Source organism: Alosa sapidissima, chromosome 21 (genome assembly GCF_018492685.1).
Source record: "Alosa sapidissima isolate fAloSap1 chromosome 21, fAloSap1.pri, whole genome shotgun sequence".
NCBI lineage: Eukaryota > Metazoa > Chordata > Actinopteri > Clupeiformes > Clupeidae > Alosa > Alosa sapidissima.
This window is the reverse complement of record NC_055977.1, coordinates 21,235,063-21,256,962: the sequence shown is the minus strand read 5'-3', so window position 1 is coordinate 21,256,962 and position 21,900 is coordinate 21,235,063. Positions and strand designations below refer to the sequence as shown.

The window sequence follows — 21,900 nt, the reverse complement described above, 5'->3', positions numbered from 1 at the left end:
TCTCCAAGTTACTCAACTCAAACAGGGCTTAATTTGCTACATGTGTTTAACGCAGCTCCACCCCATTATTATGCGTGTTCCGGCTGCTTGATGAGCACTTTTGTTAAAAATTTGTGGTTGATGGGCCTGAAATACAGAACATATTTCCAGTATAAAGACATATGACATAGACATGAATATAATTTCAGTTGTTCATCACGGCTTCATCCGTTTTTTGTATATGGCTCCTATACATGTAGCATAGGCATATAAGCATATAACTATAAACAATACAGATGTAAAAAAGCATCCATCACCCCCCCCCCAAAAAAAAAGGTTAAACATTTGACACGATTAAACGATTAAACTCATAGTGGGTGAACATTCAAATAACATTTATCAAAACGTTCATACAACTATTACTTAATACTAATTTTAATGTCCTTTCTTTTCTGCAGAGCACAGCAAAACAAGTGTTACTGGAAGTCTTACTCCCACTCAAACCCACTCCCTCTTACACACACATTCTCTCTGCCCTTCTGTGTTTGACACCCGACACCAGCACTCCAAAGTTAGTCTCAGCTTGCTCAGCATGACATCATTTCCCTTCTTTGTTGCATGTGAGTCCCAGTGAGCGTGGGCATGCGTGTTGAGCAAGAGCTGCAGGCAGCCGGGGCCAGGGGGAGGAGGGAGTATGGGAGAAAGCAGGAAGAACATTTTTAATTTCACTTTCACTTTAGGGGCTATCACACTGTAGCATTTAGCATAGAGCAGAGCTGAGCAAGGAAACAGACCAAAAAAAAACAACCTCTTGACTAATCAAGCTTACAAGCTGTCATGGCCTTCCAGTACCCTGGCGCAAGACGAGATGAGGAAAAGGTGGGTGCCATTCTCATGTTGCAGACCCCACGGTGTCCTCTTAAAGGCATGTACACACTCAGTGGCATTCAGATACAGGAAGCAGCAGGCCTTTGTGTATGGGGGTAGGTGTGTATGTATGTATGAGTGTGTGCGGTGGGGTGGGTCCATGCCGAAGTTGGGGGTCATAAGGAGGAAAGATGCGCATCAAGCTGCTGTCTCTTTCTGTGGGTTTTATGTGGCTACCTTTTTTCCCTGTTGTGTCATTTACTTTTAGCTCATCTCCAATTATTCTGGATTATTTGCAATGAAACGTCTGTAGAATCTAAAATCTATTCACACACACACACACAAAAAAAACATTCCCAAACTGCCAACATGTTATTGTGGGGTTTAGTTTGTAGAGAGTACTGCCAAATGTTTCTGTTTCTACATAGGGATTGATTGATTAATGTGTGTGTGTGTGTGTGTACTCTCCATATACATCAACTTGTAGAGGTGCTAACAGCTCATCTCTTCTTCAGGTGGATGACTATCATGGCGTCAAGATCTGTGATCCTTATGCCTGGCTAGAGGACCCAGATAGTGAGGAAACCAAGGTGAAAATACAGTATATGTTTCTCAATGTGTCTGCATATCCATCCTCCCTGCACAACAGTGTAACTAATGCATACAGTACGTACACACAATTCTCTCCACTGGAGCTCAGAACCATTTAGCTTAAGTTAACTCAACCCATTACTTAAAAGAGGGATCCGGGATCCTGGAAGGATCCTAGATTTTGAAAATACACAATAGACTACATGCACAACTTTTCCTTGTCCTCCAATGCTTTTCCTGTACACTCATGTATTTCCGGTGGAGCGTTAACTGTGTTGTAATAACATCTTCTGTTGTATTCTGCTCCTTACATCTTCACTCAGACACTGAATATCCTGTTTGCTCAATAATAACAATTTTAACACACACATAAATCCTTCTTTATCGTAACATGCTGATTTCCTAGTGCCCAACCGAGTCTGTGTAGACACTAATTACATATACAATAGCGGCAGGTTCAAACACACCTGAGCATCTAATTAACTTACTGCGATCGGGGTGTGAAGATTTCAAGTAATTCAGCAAAAAAGGCTTCAGAAAGCATCTCAAACCCCTCCTTTAAGTTAACTCCCTAGATCTCATTCGACTAATGGGTATAATAGGTGATTAAGACATACATCTTTAGAACATTTATCTGAGTTTTCATGTATTAAAGACAATTGAACAGCTTATAGTAATTAAGACCAGTTTCCATCTGTTGTTTATTTGCTTCTGACTTTACAACCTTTTACCTGGAAGTCATTTAGTTCAGTTTCTCAATTGCAGGCTTCCCATTTGCCTCTACATAACCTCTTTCTCACCACATCTGTATTGCGTTTTGCTCTCAGGCTTTTGTGGAGGCACAGAATCAACTGACGATGCCTTTCCTGGAGAATTGTGCTGTGCGAACACAATTCCACCAGCGCCTCACTGAACTCTACGACTACCCCAAATTCAGCTGCCCCTACAAGAGAGGGAACCGGTGAGGAATGGAATGGGGTGGGATGGGGGAGTATGTGAGGTTTGCTGTTCCCAGCATGCTGCAATCTCTGGCCTCTATGTATGCATGTTGAGCAATGCCAGAGGGCCTGTGTCATAATGTCTGGATCAGTTCTGTTTACAGTAAGCTGACGAGGCCCAATACTGACCTGCTAGTTCAACCAGAAAGACTCAAAAAGACATGATGGCAGTTAAAAGAATGTTTTAATCCACCAAAAGATTAAAGGAGACATAAGAAACAATGAGATAGAGTCTTCGGTTCAGGTCTCTGGGCATGCAGATCTTTGCAGATCCTGCCGGAACAAGACGGCAGGGGCAGAGCCTACCCCCAAAGAATAAGAAATAAAAGATACCCACCCGGAATGCATAGCTGGATAATCTCTAAAGAAAATATACAACCCCAAAACAAAAAAAAGTTGGGACGTTTTATAAAATGCAAATAAATAATAACAGAATGTGAAATTAAACAAGTCTCGTAAACTCATACAAAAAGGACATAGAAAAAAATGAACATTTGGACTATTTCATGGAAAATATATGTTAATTTTGAATTTGATGCCAGCAGCATGTTTCAAAAAAAGTTGTGACGGGAGCATGTTTACCACTGGTCTGCTTCACCTCCTTCATTTAACAAAATCCTTTAAATGTTTAGGAACTGAAGAGACCACTTGCTAGAGTTTTCAGAAAGAAATGTTGTCCCATTTCAGTTGTTCAACAGTATGGGGTATTCTAAGTCATGTTTTTCATTCCATTATGCAACTAATTTGGGAAAATCTGGACTGCAGACAGGCCATTTTAGCACCTAGACTCTTCCTATATGGAGAAATACAATTTAAATATGTGCAGAATTTATTTTGCCATTGTTTTCCTGAAATATTCAAGGTCATCCCTGGAATAGACATTGCCTGGATGGCAGTATATGTTGCTCAAAACCTGTATACATCATTCAGAGTGGAATGTGCTTTGCTTAATGTACAAGATGCCCATGCTGTAGGCCAGTGGTCAACAACCTTTTTGAGCCCAAGATCCCTGACCTCGGTCCTGAACAAAGGCAAGATCTACCTTGAAGCTCAAGAGAACCAATTTAAGGCCAATTTAAGGCCTTTTATTTAGGCAAATGTATCAGGTCAAAAATATCACATCCCCAGTGAATCCGTGCCTCTGTTCCTTTTAGTCTGGGTTAAACAAGGATGACATACATTTTCCAAACCGAAATCGCATTTTCCTTATACAGGCGTCAATGATAGTCTTTACAACATAGTCTTTACTTGCATTATTTTGGTTTTGGTTTTCTAAATTAATTAATTGTTTGTGTTAATAAGTCATACAATTTGAAAATGTTTGATCACTGTTTTGGTATGAAGCATCTCTCACGTCAATGCGCACTCTAGAAAGTGAAAGTAACCTAGGCCTACGCTCCGTGTGCACGTCTGCAATTGATTACATTCCTCAAATGGAGAACACATCCGTGTTCATTTGCATCTCATGGCCACTCCTTCTGTGTTTGCAAAATTCCTGACTGTTCCTGATCGCTAAACATTCGTTTTCCTTTCCTGGATAGCGCACCTACAAAGTGGTTCTCTACGCGTGTGTGTGTCTCTGGGGTTACGTTCCATTCAGGTCAGAAGTTGGTCCCGCATTCACGCCGCTCCATTATTAGATTAATGTTATCAGACAGCGCTGTACGGGAATTTCTCGCATTATGATGGCTAGATTTGCGGGACTTGAATAAATCATGCGGTATAGCCTATAGCGATCTACTGGGAAAGTCCCAAAGATCTACAGGTCGATCGTGATCGGCGACCCCTGCTGCAGGCACTAATGCTCCTCCACATCGTTGTAGATGTTGGGTTTGGAACTGAGCACTAAAACAAGTTGGATAGGTTGGATACTTGGATAGGCCCTCTCCTCTTTAGCCCAGATGAGTGCATGATTTCCAAAAACAATGGCACATTTTCACTGGTCTAACCACAGGACCTTTTTTCATGTTACCTCAGTCCATTTTAAAGACGGTGATATTTTCTGTATCATGTCTCAATACAATTTTGGCGGTTACAGCTTTGGCTGCAGTTTTTGAATTGAGTATCAAATTGTGCACATAGACAATAGTTATCAGAGGTTTTCCTAAGCCCATACAATGACAGGTCTGGAAACAGGTCTGGTGTTGATGCAGTGCCATCTGAGGTACAAAAGGCCACAGCTATCCAATTTCTTTTTCAGCTCTTTCCCTTGTTTGCAAAGATTTCTCTGGATTCTCTGAATGTTTTAATAATATTATGTCCTGTAGATGATGAACTTCCCAAAAAACTTCACAATTTCATCTTAAGAAGCATTAAAATGTCTTTGGTTCATCATGTGTGCACACAGGTTTACACAGAATGATGAATACCCCTACATCTTTACTGTACTTCTAAGAGACCCTGCCTCTCTGGGATGCTCTTTTTCATACCCAATCATATTGCCGGTTACCATATTTAGTTTTCAAACATTCCTCATTTTGTTTTCTTTATCATTATCACTATCATTATAACTTTTACAGCGTTTTGTTACCCCTCGTCCCAACTTTTTTTGAAACATGTTGCTGGTGTCAAATCCAAAATTAACATATATTTTCCATGAACATTTGATATGTTGTCTGTGTCCTTTTTGCAACTAAATATGAGTTTAAGAGATTTGCAGATTATTACATTCTGTTTTTATTCACATTTTACACAACGTCCCAACTTTTTCTGTTTAGGGGTTGTATTTGTACTAAAAAAACAGTGTATGCTGTATTATCCCGTTTAGGCAATGTAATAATGAAAATTGACATACAGTAAGAGTTTATGCTGGCGCTTCCATATCAGCTGCTCAGAGGTGCATTATCCCTTTGTTATTTTCCCATATTTACAGAATGTTTTATATTCCATTTCATTCATTTCATGGGATTTAGATGGTTAATCTTTCCATCTCCATTTCTCTAATTAATAATATAATTCTCTATAAAATAATAATGGTAATTAGCTCTGATGGGATAATTGCACTGATCAGGGAGAGGCCTGGTATCTTATCATGTGTGGAGTCGGTTGTGAATGACATGTCTTAATAACAGTCATACTGCCCCACTCCAGGTACTTCTACTTCCACAACCAGGGCCTGCAGAACCAGGATGTGCTGTATGTGCAGGACTCTCTGGACGGTACCCGCCACGGTGTTCTTTGACCCAAACACCCTCTCTGAAGATGGAACTGTGGCCCTAAAGAGTGAGCTCTCCCCTCGAAATTCATATGATGTTACAAAACACCACTCTCCGACCCCAATTTATGACCCTGACCCCTGATGCCCCATTAATGGTCTGAGACTCAGAGCTCTGTAAAACACGTGGCACATAAAACAGCAGACCTCCTCCACCTTTCTCTCTCTCTCTCTCTCTGTCTCTCTCTCCCTCCCTCTCTCCCTTCCTCTACTTGTCTCTCTATTTTACTCTCATTTCTTGTCTTCAAAGTTTGTAAATAAGTCTGTCTGTGGGTCATTGCTGTGCGCACCCGCCATGCCCGTAGTGTCTCTAGAACTCATTCCCTCATTTTCACATCCCTATTTCCCTACTTCACCTCCATCAAACTCACTCCCCCTTCTCTGCTGCAGTGGGGCGCCTCTCTGAAGAGTGCGAGTTCTTTGCGTACGGTCTGAGCACCAGCGGCTCCGACTGGGTGACGGTGCGCTTCATCAAGGCGGACGACCTGAGCCCACTGCCCGATGTGCTGGAGAGGGTCAAGTTCAGCTGCCTGGCCTGGACCCATGATGCAAAGGGTGTCTTTTACAACTGCTACCCTCCTCAGGATGGAAAGGCAGATGGTATGCCTTGCCAAATATACTGTATATCTCTGTATGCATGAGTGTGTAGGGGAGAAGGTGAAAGGAAGGATGGGGTGGGATGGATGCGTGTCGGGGGTGGGGCGTTGAATGTTGTTGTGAAGATGTTTGTTTATATGTATGCATGGGTGTTGGCATCTGGAGTACATAAATCACAAAGTGAGCTGAGTTCAAAGTTTGCTTTTTATTTCAAAAAGCAAAAATGTTCATATAATCTAGATTCATTACACATAAAGTGAAATATTTCAAGTTTTTTTTTTTTTTTAATGTTGATTATTCTTATCTTGATGATTACGGTTTATAGCTCATGGAATTCAAAAATTCAGAATCTCAAAATATTAGAATAAAGAACTTATGGTAACATTTTACTTGACAGTATCAACATAAGAGTGACATAACACTGTCATGAACACATGACACTGTCATGACACATGAACCCTAATCCTAACCCTAACCCTAATCCTAACCATAACTTGTTATGACAAAAACCGAATGTCACTTAATAACAGAAGTGTTATGTCATAAACGTTTATGACTTGTTTATGACACATTCATGACAGTGTCATGTCACTCTTATGTCGATACTGTCAAGTAAAGTGTAACCGAACTTATAGTACAGAAATGTCGACCTGAGAAGAGCTCAAATCCGCTAATTGAGTCAAAACACCGGTAATGGTTTTTCTGAGCCTTTAATCTCTCAGTCTAGGCAGGGCAATGGACTTTTCCACAATATATTTTTTTTTTTAGATGCACCTGTGCACTTATGCAATTATGTTTGAAAAAGACAATACAATTGATCATATTTCTTTTGTTAATGACTTCTCCTTATTGCAGGCACAGAGACAACATCAAACCTCAACCAGAAGCTCTACTACCATGTAATAGGGACCAGCCAGTCTGAGGATATCCTGGTGGCAGAGTTTCCTGACAACCCAAAATGGCACAGTGGAGTAACGGTGAGACGTTTGCTTATTATGATTAAGAAAGACTTCCCTTGGCATGAAAACCACCAACTTCCATGTTAATTCACTCTTGCTCTGGTGTCACAATGTGCTGCAGTTAATCAGACACTGCCTCAGGACCTGTCACTCCACATTTCACACATGTGACACAATCATTGCATTTCCTCACCTGGTTTACTGTAAAAAGTCTCTTTAGCATCAGTCTGATTTCCAGACCTTGTGTGACTACTGGGGCTCAGGTACAGGCAGGGGGGTGAGGGTACGCAACGTCATCCTGCAACTGATGAAGAGACATTTCAACTTTATCTGGAATCATAAAAAAATCCCTGATGTACTACTGTAGCTTTGTCGGAGCGGATGTGATTGCTTAATAAGTGCCACGAAATACAGCTTACATATTGTACTGGAATGCCAGTCTGAGGAAATGATCTAGGGGGACTGTCTGAGACTATCTCCTCTCAGTGAGATAATGACATGCATCTGCATTCCCATAAGTGCCACCAGACAAGAGTGTTTTCCATCTAAACATAGTCAGGCAGGATGCAAGACTAGACCAAACATAAGCCAAACAACAAAACCCCAAGTTCCTTTTCAAGTGAATTCTCAGTAAAACCATATACATCCACTATGAGTTGTTGTCATTGTGTGTTCTAAGACCCAGAGGAGAACTTGCGGCTGAGTTGTCCAACACACAAGTTAGTCACAACCTCTTCTCCTTTTTCCTCCTGTGGCTGTGTTAGCCAATGTGCCAATGGTTATGCCAAATACACATCCATTATTTGCAGGCTCCCCACTGTCTGCAGACTGAAGACACAGGCTGAAACAGTGACTGAGATATTAATCCTGGTTACTCATCATGCCAATTCTGTACACCCTGGCTTTTCTTCCTCATAGTATTTCTTTGCCAGTTTTTGGTAAAAGACATGACCAAAATCTCCTTTTCCTTTTAGGTCAGAAGTCATTTTTGCTATTGTTTAAGTGGTCTAAATCATAGCCACAGCCATGTGAGCCACAATCAACCTGGACTCCCAAGCTAGCCAGGCAGGCAAAACTGCTAATATCTGCAGATTTAATAAAGCTTGTACATACTGTATTGACAGCCATGCATGTATTGTTGTGCTTTTGTGTCATTTCCTTGGTATTAAAGAAATATTTGTACATCTATCTATCTATCTATCTATCTATCTATCTATCTATCCCTTTCTCTCTGACTTTTGATAGGTTTCTGATGATGGACGCTATGCTCTTCTGTCCATTACTGAAGGCTGTGAACCAGTCAACCGGCTATGGTATTGTGACCTACAGCAATTACCCAATGGAATCAAAGGTTAGTATCCATCTGTGTATTGTTGTTGTCCATGATGCTTTTTGTCCTCTCATGAAGTCTTAGTCCCATTTCAGATGTAAGTAAAGGTTCGATCACTGAGGGAGAGGAAATTACAAAAATATTACTATACTTTTATCCTGTAAATTCTGCACTGTCTACTGTAGTGTGGTATACTGTAATCTCCACACAACCGTGTCAAACAGGGATGCTGCCTTGGATTAAACTGGTGGATAACTTCAAGGCACAGTACTCGTACGTCACCAACGAGGGCAGCCTGCTCACCTTCCGCACCAACCTGGAGGCGCCGCGCTACCGGCTCATCAACATCGACCTCCAAAAGCCAGACTCGGCCCAGTGGAGCACCCTCATCCCCGAGCACCCCAAAGACGTCCTGGGTGAGCCGCAAGAGACCATACGCGCAGATTTACAACAATTCAAGGCAGAGGAAGCACAGATAATGGCACATCAAGGGGTGGATTGATGATTGAAACACCTCTGTTCTGAACCAGAGCAGCAACATGCATGTGCCCATGGTGGGCTAATAGCAGTGTACCTGATAATGCTAACAGCATAGCCAGCCATCCTACTTACAATGCCCTGAGCAGTATCTTTCCTGACTATAGCATGTTTTTATGCCGGTAGGTCACCAGGCAAGTGGTGGAACTCATAATAACCACATTTGTGAAATAGACACCACCTGTTAATTACTAGCCATGAGTCATACTATCCGGGCCTTCCCAGCAAGATTCAAAAACACAACATGTCCCAGGTCAGGCTGACTTGATGCAACTCCACTCTGGGGTTTGTGGACTTGCTGGCTGTGCAGTTAGTCTGTCAGCTCCTGACTGCTGTACTACTGCCCCGACTTGTCTCTCGCTCTGTCAATTCTTAAACAGGATGTGAGCTGAGTTTGAAACTGCCATACAGTTTGACTGCTATAATTTAGGACTTTTTAACTTCTCGTGTCTCGTTACTTTGCAACATCCGCCCAGTAAAATAAATAGCCACATTAGACCGCATGCTAATCCAGAGAAAGTGAATACTTCTCGTTTACTCAGTCACATAATCTGTCTGCTTTTATTTTCCTATTGTCAACAAAGAGTCACTCTCTTATCAGAATATGTCAGTTGTTCCACTGGGTATTGCAGTAATGCATTTAGGCATGACCTGTAGGGAAGAGGTGAGGGATGGTTCATGCTTTATCTTAACAATGTCATGATGAGGCTCAAGGCTTTTTACGATGTTATTAAAATACCTGTTTTGGTAATAGTGAGAATGCACAGCAGAGACAGGAAGTTCTAGTGACCCCACACACTGAAACATTGTCCTGGAAATGATTGCAACTTGTTGATTTCTGAGCTGCGAGCTAAAAAACCGCATAATAGTATGTGTGTGTGGGTGTGTTTGTGTGTGTTTGGGTGTGTGTGTGTGTGGGTCGATGGCCCTAAGTGCAGTACAAACTCACCTCAGATCACCTTTGGCCCGCACACAACCTTCTCACTCTTACCCAGACATAAAAGGATCAAGACTCTGATCAGTTCCAGAACATTAACAAAGTGAAGCTGTCATTGACAAGCTGACACTGTGGTGTAACTTCGCTCGGAGGCATGTTCCTCAGTTCCAAGAAACTGACACACTGTTAGCCCGCAGACATTTTTGGCTGATACTTAAAAGACACTTTGTTCAAAGTGTTGCACTGGACACGTGGCAGGTTTAAGTTAAGTTTTAGTTTAAGTTTTAGTTTTCATTTTCATTGGCAAAAGCTAGCCTAATATGCACGAGAGAACATAGATTTGAGGGAGCTGCAGCTGTTAGCATCAGCACGGTCACATTAACACAGCAGGGCACACTAGCCCAGTGATGAAGGATCGTGTAAAATCCCCATCCCCAGAAAGTTTCAAACCAAGCTTGCGCAGATCAAATTGCTATTTTCTGACACGATGCACAACCATTCCCAGGTGCTCATCTGTCTGAATCTCAGCTCTTTAGCCTAGCATCTTAATGCTGTTCACAGCACGGTGAATGACAACGATGACAAAATGCTGTTAATGTTTATGAGTTCATAGCTTATTTATCGAAGGACTTACATGTCACGTTTTATATTGTATTATGATCACTCGCATTGGGGTTACTGAATAGGTAATGCTACGGTTAACTTAGCATGCCCACCATTACACTGGAGATGTTAAAACATTTTACGTAAAAAAACGACTTAATGTAATTCGCTCATTAGCTCAGATCAGGGACTCAAAGAAAGAAACTCAAAGAAAACTCAAAGAAGTTAATGTTAGACTAGCTGTGTTACCGGTTCTCTTTGCAAAATCAACATTTCACTGGAGCTCCATTCGCTTTTGTAGGCTACACGCAGTCTCAAAAACACTGTTTACAGCTTTTCGAGTCACTAAACGAGGTCATTTATTTTATAGCGATAGGCCTAATTTAGATACACTTATGGGGTGGGTGCAATTGCGTTTTCTAAAGAATCTCCCGTCTTGATTTTGTAGAGAAATGAATATTAAGTGACACATACGTAAAAGGGCGGAGAAAAAGGTCACCTTATATAGCAGGCTATAGATATAAGGTCTGTAATTGGGGGCCAAGCAGCGAGGCTGCGAAGGCACCCATTGTTTTTCTATCTTTTCTTATTATTATGCAACTTTCTTCCGCCATGGAAGTCAATGGCAGCCCATAGAACCGTCTGGTAAAAAGTTGTGACACAGTGGCACACTGATTAGGGACAGTCCCATGATTAATGTCACCAAGTTTCATGATGGCACCTCAAGCACTCTAGCGCCACCAACAGGCCAAATTTGGACGTGCGTTCACGCAAGTAACTTTTGACCCGTTTGTCCGATTGTCAAAAATGAGGTATCGTTGGAATCCTTGGACCAAGCCGAGTTCAACGCACCCTATGACGTCATTTTCCGCCATGATGGATTTTCCGCCATATTGGATTTTATCGAAAGTGAAACTAAAGTTTCACGCCTCACATAGTTTGTCCAATTTTAACGAAACTTAATACATATGATCTTCAGACCAATCCGCACAAAAGTTATCGATTTTTGTCTTCGGAACTAAAACCGTTCGCCCGTAACAACCAATCGAAATATGCGGCGAAGCCGCCAAACAGGAAGTGAGCTCATATCTCAGCAACCCTTTCATCTATCATAACCAAACTAAGTACATGGACTCAGGACCCAATCAGAGGGACGCTCAAGACATTTGGTGACCTTTGACCTCTAGGGGGCGCTGTAATTAAGAAACATGGCTTTTGGCCTGTAGCAGCAGTTGTGCTTAGAATTAAAACACACTAGTGGTGCCTGGTACTACTGTTGAAGGTCCTTAGGTCAACACAAGCCAACTTGTGATGTCATCGTAATTGATTCGGCCGCCATATTGAATTTAATCAAAAACACGTACAAGTTTTCGCAGGTCACAAATTTCATCTGTTCTTCACCAAAATTGGTAGAGACCATCTTCAGACCATGCCTGATGAGTGCATTGCTTTCTGGAACAATTGACAGAAGCATTGACCTGTACCAGCCAATCGAAATTTGCGGCGAAGCCGCCAAACAGGAAGTGATTTCATATCTCAGCAACGCTTTCATGTATCAAAACCAAATTTAGTACATGTACCTCAGACCCCATCGGGAGGACGCTCAAGAAATTTGGTGACATTTGACCTCTAGGGGGCACCGTAATTGACAAAAATGCATTTTGGCCAGTAGTTGCTGATGCGCATTATTTTGCAATGGAAGTCAATGGCAGCCCATAGAACCGTCTGGTAAAAAGTTATACAATTTTGCACACTAATTGGGGACAGTCCAATAATTCATTTCACCAAGTTTCATGCCGGCACCTCAAGCGCTCTAGCGCCACCAACAGGCCAAAGTTGGACTTGTGTTTACGGACGTAACTTTTGACCTGTTGACCCGAATGGCAAAATGAGGTATCATTGGAATCCTTGGGCCAAGCCGAGTTCAACACACCCTATGACGTCAATTGTTGACCTCTATGTTTAAATCACAGCAAGTGTGATCATATCTCAGTCAATCTTTTATTTTTGATGTGAAACTGATGACAGCAAGTTCCATCTAGTTCATTCTAATGTGTGCGTGCAAGGGTGGGACGGGGTGGGATGGGCAGAGGCGGTTGCGGCGGTGGGCTGGCTGGGGGAGGGGGCGGCGACACTCAGCCCTGGTTCAGCCCCACAAAATCAGTTATGTTTTGATGTGAAACTTGACCTTGTAACTCAGCCAATCTTGGGTTGTATGCAGGCTTGGAATTTCACCATTCTGGGGGCAAGGCCACTTGGCCTTCAGTTGGGCATATTTGGTGGGGGGCACAAAGGCCACATGTCAGGGCACCAAGGCCAAAGTTAACTATAGCATATAAAAATGATCAAAGTTGTATTTAGCCTATTCACTGCAGTAGACCTGCATCACTGTATGAAACATGACAAAAACATGAAAAATGACATATTACATAGAACTGTAAATCTTCTGATCATCTAATAATTACAGATATCTAGGCTACATATAACAGTTATTTTATATTTGGCCTGCTATGAAATCATGTATTGAACAATTTAAGCACAGCTCAGCTTTAAGAAACTCAAATAGCCTAGATGCATGCTTAGCATTTTGTGATCATTAAGGCTACTTTCACAAACTGTTAGTCAGCTGTCCTCTGATTTACCAATATCTAGGCGATATTTGTAAGATTTATTTTGTATTTGGCCCACTATGAAATCATGTGGAACAATTTAAACACATTGTAAAACTTAAAGCCCAAATTTGGAGACATCCATGCATGTCGAAATTTACTGCAAATTCGAAACTGGATTACTCTGGAACAGCTAACTGTACAGGGGACTGTTTTACACCTTTGTGTTCGGTAAGGTCTGCTGTTTATTCTTATATATGGTTTGTCATGTGTTAAAAGAAGGGTTCGTGAAGTATTCCACCGATATGAATGGGTAGGGAGATCATGGACGCAAAACCTTCAGTAGAATGTATGATTAAATTGAATTATATTATTTACTTTTATCGCGAACCGTTCAACACAGCAATTATCGGCTAACAACGTTTAAAAGCTGAGAAAAAGCTCTTTCATGTGATACTTGTGATGTCTGTGTGATGATGAGTAGGCTACTTCGCGAGTAGTTAAACTGAGAAGAATGGGTGAATTTGGACGCACTTTCTTTCTTGCACTGTCACTTTCTCCACTGCGTAAAAGACTAAATTAATTTGCGCTGTGAATTCTAAGATTATTTTGACAGGCCACAGGCTAAATAAAAATCGCTATTAGTAGGACGCAAAGCAGAATATTGAAAGAAGGGGGCACCAAGGCCACCGTGGCCTGTAAACCTCTGATTTTCAAAGGGGCATCACGGCCAACGCAAGGGGCGTGAAATTCCTACCCTGGTTGTATGGCATGGAACTTGCTGTGACTGCTTAACGCTATATGTCTGATGCAACGGCATTGACTTACATGGCAAATCTTGCCTGCTGAACTCTCTGCTTGGCCCCCTCATTGCTGCTTGCAGCTATATTTTAATTTAATATTGTTGTAATGGTAGGATAACTACATAGTTTACACAATAATTGCACTGTGTTATAAATATTTTATATCAATGCATTTATTGACTGTCAATTACCCAAAATCGTGGCTCTGTCTATCATTGAACAGTAGCCTATTTAATGCATTCTAATCATAGACAGTAAAAGATTCTAATCCATTGTCAATCACTTCCGGGAACTATTTGAAGTTTACATGAATCATGTGACCTTAAAGAATTTTTAACACCCATTGTCGCAACTCTACCTTTATATGGCTCTGAGTATAAGTATATATACTTTTTTGATCCCATGAGGGAAATTTGGTCTCTGCATTTAATCCAATCGGTGAATTAGTGAAACACAAACAGCACACAGTGAAGTGAAGCACACACTAATCCCAGCGCAGTGAGCTGCCTGCTTCAACGGCTCAAGGGCACTTCAGCCACGGCCCACTGGTCGGGGCTCGAACTGACAACCGTCCGGTTACAAGTCCAGAGTGCTAACCAGTGGGCCACGGCGGCCCTAAACTGTATGTGTAAACGATTGCCATGTTTGCGTTACGAACTAACCCCATACATTTCTATGGGAGATCCTTTGAGTGCTGTGTCTGCTCATTAGAAAGTCTCTGGCTACAGTGCTACACATTAACATGGGGGCTCATGAATATGCCCCCCAGAGTGTAGCTCGGTAGCTGCCTGGAAGCTCTAACTGTTGACTACAGCAACTCAAGCTAGGTAAAAAGGATGTTTTTTTTCCTGTACCGACAGTACGGTGACCTCGAGAAATGGCGATCTATGTGAAAAATCACCGGAATTCTCCTTTAATGTTTAGTATTTGTTTGGATGTGAAGGTACAAGCTAAGGCAATACGGCACATACATTTTGCTAAAACCATTCCAGTCATTGCATAGAGCTTCTATCTTATTTCGGATTCATACTCATCGCCAATGATAAGCAATTTGCCTCTTATTCTCACACACCGGTAGGCACATAATAGTATTTCCACATTATTTATACATGTGCACATTAAGAAATGTCAATACTGTTGGATTACTATTTGTGTGCCTGTATTTGAGGTTCACTATGCAGTGTTAACGTGCACCTGCCTGCCTCTTCTCTTTCCCAGGGTTTGTGGCCTGTGTGAACCAGCGCCACCTCCTGGTGAACTATCTGCACGACGTGAAGGATGTGCTGCAGCTGAGAGAGTTGTCGTCAGGCGAGCTGATCCGAGACCTGCCCCTTGATGTGGGCACGGTGGTAGGCATCAGCTGTAAGAAGAAGCACTCTGACTTCTTCTATAAGTTCACCTCCTTCACCACGCCAGGTATGGTCATTTATGAAAGCAAGCATAAGGAAACATACTGTAACAGATCATCAGATGACATGTATGCCTTTAGAAATCTCAATAAGGATATTAGATAAAGATGATTATGATGTTGTTGTTATGATTATGTTTATCTGAATGCCAAGAGAATTTGCATTTTTCATTTGTTTACCCCATTTAGTTTTAAGTGTCTTCTTTTTTAGTGCCATGTCATTAAATACAGTTTTCTGCTGCCCCTTCATAAGAGTTTTAACATGCTGCTGAGCATGAGCTCCTCTCTAATAAACATCAAAACTTGAACTTGAACTTAGAAAATAAGCCTGAAAGTAGATTTGTCGAAGCATCATGAGCAGCCCCCCTCTCTCAGTAAACTTCTCTCAAGCAGAAATAAAAGTGCAGAAAAGAACAGAACTGACCAAACCCTCTTCCAGCAAAGACTGTTCACACTTCTGTACTGTGACTCAGACCCAAACCCTCCTGTGCTTTTCCAACACAATCATGTCCTTTGTCTCAGTCTTTGTCTCATTATCATTCTCGAGAAAAGCTCCTGATTTTGTAACAGGACAATGGAGCCATGCCTCAACATGTCTTGCGTTAATGAGTGTGAGTGGTTTGTTGTAGTTGCATAACATGACTGTTTAGCTGAAGAACCGTGTCTTTGAAATAGTGTAATTATTGAGTCGGAGTCAGGAGGGCAAGCTCTGCTGTCTCCTGAGCACTTCTTAGATTGAAAAACAGATAACAGAAATCACCTCTGAGTCAGACTGATGCCCCAGTTCAGTCTAAGGGCCTGAAGCCCAGGTTGATCTTCACCTACAGCGCAGGGTTAACCCTAAAGCTGCAGGGAGCCACTTTGGACTCAAACTAACGATCTGACTACGCAAAAAGGCATTCAAGACGCTTGAAAAGATCAACAACACCCAGGGCACTACTAAGAGGCAGGTCACTACCATGCTAATGGGTGTGGTTTGGCGAAATATAGCCAAGTCATGCTGTGAAAGATGTATTTTCCTTTTTTATACGCTGTGCACAGTCGCGCCATAAAACAAACAGGCATTCACTGGCATTCACTGTTATGAATAAGGCTACAAAGCTGTAGAGTTCAACAGATGTCCCAATCCCAAGATACCTTTCTGTGCATTCACACTACAACCCTCAGCAAACGAACACACACTAACCCTGTCTGAATGTACTGGAGGATGGAAGGCAAGTTAACAAGAACAATAGGAACAAATAATTACTTTGCAATGTAGACCCTCATGGGTGGGGAGTCAGGATGGGAGATCTCTGCTCTGCCCTAACCTGAGTGGCCTCCTCCTCTCCTCTCCCCCCACTCCTCTCCTCTCGTTCCTCCCTCCTCTCCTCTCCTCCTGCTCCTCTTATCTTCCCCCACTCCTCTCCTCTTCCCCTACTCCTCTCCTCTCGTTCCTCCCTCCTCTCCTCTCCTCCTGCTCCTCTCCTCTTCCCCCACTCCTCTCCTCTCTTTCCTCCCTCCTCTCCTCTCCTCCTGCTCCTCTCCTCTTCCCCCACTCCTCTCCTCTTCCCCTACTCCTCTCCTCTCCTCTTCCCCTACTCCTCTCCTCTCCTCTTTCCCCACTCCTCTCCTCTTTTCTCCCTGCTCCTCTCCTCTCCTCTCCCCGCACCCCTCTCCTCTCATTTTTCCTCCACTCTTCTCCTCTCCCCCACTCCTCTCCTCTCATCTTTCCTCCGCTCCTCTCATCTTCTCTCTCTGTTCCTCTTCTTTCCCACACTCCTCTCCACCAGGGATCATCTTCCACTGTGACCTGAGCCAGTCTCCCCCAGAGCCACGGGTCTTCAGACGGGTGGAGGTGAAGGGAATCCAGCAGGAGGACTACCAGACCACACAGGTGAGCCGGACACCACCAACAGCAAGACAGTGACAAGAAATAAACAGAGAGAGTATTTCAACGCACAGAAGCATTTCAGCTGCTGAGCTGTATGTGAGATTTCAAACAAACCACAATCAAACAAATTTTTTATTTTATTTATTTAATTTTTTTTACTGCAGTCAACATGGCCATTGCCATGCCACATCATTTACGTTTATTAATACGATAATGGGATCATTGCCACATCAACTACAGCTAATTTAATTACTAAGCAACATTTTTTAAATTATTTATGTTTCCAATCATGCATGCAAACATGGGTGAATCAGAAAACTTGGGATTTTCCTGCGGACACATACTGTACATTACAAGGAAGTTCTCTATGAAGGAATTCCTTCAAAGCCACACCATTTCCTAGTTTGTCTGAACATGGTACTGTATATCACAGTACATACTAGAAGCTGATCATAATGTAAGCAGTTTTCAGCAGTCCACACTAAAACCTGGACATGACCTACACATGAAATGGGCTTGTCTCATTTCCAAAGTTTTACAGAGCATACATTCTTCTCTAACAGGTTTTGCACATGGTGCACTGTATCTTCATGCCTTTGATCAAATATTGTTTCCCAGCAGACATTTTCATTTCAGTGGGGAGAATGGGAATATCAAACACAATTGATTAGGGACAGCTTGTGAATTCATACCGATAATGTGACTAAATGGTTGTGGTTAATGACAAGAAAGGTGTTGCAGCTGCAGTTTGTTGCAACTTGCAACTTCATCAGTTTTTGGTTGCTTGTGTGTGTGTGTGTGTGTGTGTGTGTGTGTGTGTGTGTGTGTGTGTGTGTGTGTGTGTGTGTGTTTCAGGTGTTCTACCCAAGCAGAGATGGAATAAAGATCCCCATGTTCCTTGTTCATGCCCGTGGCATCAAGAAGGATGGGACAAACCCTGTCTTCCTCTATGGTTACGGAGGCTTCGATCACTCCATTCAGCCATACTACAAGTGAATATTACTGCTGTCATTTTATTTTTGTTGTTTATTTTTCTGAAGTATTACTCTGTACCATGTTGTTCTTTATCTTTGCCAACTCCAATTGAATTGAATTGAATTGCATTGAGAGAGAGAGAGAGAGAGAGAGAGAGAGAGAGAGAGAGAGAGAGAGAAGATTGATGGTGATATTAATGGATAGACTGATATAGATAGTCAAAGAGGAGAGCAAAGTAACACCCTACTCTTCTCTGTCCTCGCAGTTCTTCATACCTGTTGTTCGTCAGACACCTGGGCGGCATTGTGGCTGTGGCCAACATCCGCGGAGGGGGAGAGTATGGCCAGACCTGGCACAAAGGTACTAGTCCCCCCCCCCACCCACCCACCCCTGGACACACTGGAGGCAGAGAACAGTACAAAGACACACTCATTCATTTGTGTGGTCAGCACTCCAGACTTAATCATGGCCTCTAACTGACAACTAATTATGTCCCTAACAGCAGGCCTGCTGTCACTGTCTGTGCGTTCAGTCCTGCTGCTGAAAGCTAACAGAGAGGCAGTGACAGCTGACTCCAGAACAACAAGGAGATTAGAGTGTACTGTGTTGTAACCCTCAGTGTGTGTGTGTGTGTGTGTGTGTGTGTGTGTAGGTGGCACGCTTGGAAACAAGCAGAACTGCTTCGATGACTTCCAGTGTGCTGCTGAGTATCTGATCCAGGAGGGATACAGCACATCCAGCCGCATAGCCATTAATGGAGCCTCCAATGGGGGACTGCTCGTGGGTGTGTACCTATGCCCAGCAGGAGTGTGTGTGTGTGTGTGTATATGTGTATGTGTGCGTGTGTGTGTGTGTATTCATATGTTAGAGATAGTCAGAGATATATTTGTATGTTAAATGAGCCAGTGTCAGCTGTACATATACAGTAGGTGTACACACATGTGTACATAATGTACACTAAGTGTCTGTGCAAGTATGTGTGTATACTGTATGTGTATTCAATTGCAAAACCAAACAATGGAGCTTAACTGGAAGCAATCGCTTTGATCACTAAGCTTGGAAAGAGATGTTTTAACTTCCCCACCAACAACAACAGCGCTTTGCCAAGAACTAAATGGAGGTTTTTTTTTTTTATTATTACTTTTGAGCGCTTGAATTGAGTGCCGACAAAGTTTTGCATTCTCTCCAGCGGCATAGCCAATTCAGTGTGCAGCTTAAAGGAAAACCCATCAATCACGCGCCAACTGCCAAGCAAAAAGGAGAAGGAAAGAAAAGAAAAGAAGTAAAGAGGAAAAAAGACGAGGGATTTTTTTTTTTTTCAAACACTGTGCTTATGATAGATGAATCAAACAGAGGACAGATTCAATCAGTTTGATAATTAAATGGCAGATTAAACAGTGAATCTTGCGGTTAAATGGAGGGTGTATCCACCATATGGTAGGACACCACTATTCCAACAGTATTCAATAGTCTGCACCTGCACTCCTCCATCAGTCAGTCGAATGCTGATAGACAAGGACTGGGTCGTGTGGTTAGTTTAGTGATCAGGTTGTCTATGAGAAGGGAGGGTCAAGAGGCCCACAGGTGTAGCTTTAATGGACTTTGAGGTCAGGTATTACTGAGACATGGAAAAAAAATGTGTTTGAAACTACTATCGAATGGGTGTCTGTGGGTGCATGTGTAGTGCAGTGTAGTGTTTTTAATGCTATGAAGTGACCGTATGATATTAAGTTTACAAGGAGAACAGGTAGAGAAGGCCAAGAGTTTCTAAACGTGTGTGTGTTAGTGAGTGGACACTACATAGGTACACATCTTTATGTTGTGCTGTAGTTTAGTTTGCGTGTGCGTGTGTGTGTGTGTGTGTGTGTGTGTGTGTGTGTGTGTGTGTGTGTGTGTGTGTGTGTGTGGTGTATACACAGGTGTACATATAGCTGTTGTAATGTGTGTATGTGTTTCATCCCAGCGGCATGTGTGAACCAGCGGCCGGAGCTGTTTGGCTGTGCCGTGGCTGAAGTTGGGGTCATGGACATGCTCAAGTTCCACAAGTTCACCATCGGCCATGCCTGGACCACTGACTATGGCTGTGCGGACAAGCCTGAGGAGTTCCAGTGGCTTATCAAGTACTCTTACCTCTTTCTCTATCACACACACACACACACACACACACACACACACACACACACACACACACACACACACACACACAAACAATTATTTGCTCAGTTAATCTGACACACAAACAATCCATTAGCCTGAGTGTGTGTCTTTATTGTGGCTGCTGTGTTGTGGGCCCTTTGATGCTCTGATCTTTAAATATCAGATCAGCACCTCATCATTCTCTTCAATTACATGCTCCCCTCACATCAAAGACACGCTGTACAAAGAGCCACATGGCACTACTGTTCACCTCTAATCCTTTTCCCACAACAGGAACAAATAGTAGCAGCTCTCTGTACGGTCCCACATTAATCATCATTGATATGTCACTGCACTCTGTATTTCAATGCGTGTGCTGATATGTGTATTGTTTGTTGTCATCTGTAATCTTTCAACTTCTTTCCCCTCTTCTCTCGTTCTACTATCCCTCGTTCATCTTCCTCTTCATTCTCTGTCCCCACCCAATCCCTCGCTTTCCACCTCCTCTGTGAATCCCGTCTCCCAGGTACTCCCCTCTGCACAACCTCCCCCCTGCCCCACGCGACGGCCCTCCGTACCCGGCCATGCTGCTTCTGACCGCGGACCACGATGACCGCGTGGTGCCCCTGCACACGCTCAAATACGTGGCGGCGCTGCAGCACGGCGTGGGACGCAGCCCCGGCCAGCGGCAGCCTCTGATGGTGCGCGTGGACACGCGCAGCGGACACGGCGCCGGCAAGCCCACCACCAAGGCCATCCAGGAGGACGCCGACGTCTACGCCTTCATCGCCCAGGTGCTGGGCCTCAGCTGGAAGGACTGAGAGGGGGGAGACAAAAGCACAATGGAACAAAACTGAAAACTATGAAGTACCCCTGGGGTGCGTTTCCCAAAACCATAGTTGCTAGCCTGTTAGCAACTTAGTTGGTTGGCAATGGGAAATTGCATTGCAACGAACAAAGTTGCTGTTTTGGGAAACGTATCCCTGGAAAGCAAAATTGGTTTGCTCTCAATAACATTCACACACCTCTGATTAGATCATCAAATGCAACTTCAAAATAAGCCATCACTGCCAAATAATAATCATTTTAAAAAGTCATATTTTTGTGGAAAATGTATTATGTTCTACACTGCACAGTGTCTGTAATCCTTCTTTTCAACACTAGATGGCAACAGCAGACAACTTTTATGCGTTACCATTATGCACACACAATGACAACCACTGCCAAAACCACAGTACTGAAATCTGGCCAAATGTCAGGCTCTTTCTCTAGACTAAGCCATGTTTGTAGTCTGATTAAGAGAGCTGTGCCCCGAGGACTTTAATTACAAAACTAATCAAATGTGTTGGGGGTGAGGGGTGTCACAGAATACCATCATGAAACAAATGTGAAGAATGAGAAGAAAAGTGAGCCACACAGTACTATCAGTGCATGATGTATACAAACATATATTATTAACCCTTCCCATAGCTCTGGTCAGACGA

At 42.8% G+C, this 21,900-nt stretch overlaps 1 protein-coding gene across 1 annotated transcript; it reads left to right on the top strand.

The window, feature by feature from the left end:
• The first annotated feature begins 691 nt into the window (after positions 1 to 691).
• Positions 692 to 21,342, top strand: LOC121695916 (prolyl endopeptidase-like). The gene is given in 16 exon segments (XM_042077103.1): positions 692 to 858; positions 1,362 to 1,436; positions 2,265 to 2,398; positions 5,526 to 5,595; positions 5,597 to 5,657; positions 6,040 to 6,249; positions 7,102 to 7,223; positions 8,451 to 8,556; positions 8,760 to 8,951; positions 15,243 to 15,440; positions 17,205 to 17,308; positions 18,161 to 18,297; positions 18,546 to 18,640; positions 18,933 to 19,064; positions 20,244 to 20,400; positions 20,943 to 21,342. Coding segments are annotated over 16 exon segments (2,130 nt in total). The 5' UTR covers positions 692 to 816; the 3' UTR covers positions 21,238 to 21,342.
• The last annotated feature ends 558 nt before the right edge of the window (positions 21,343 to 21,900 follow it).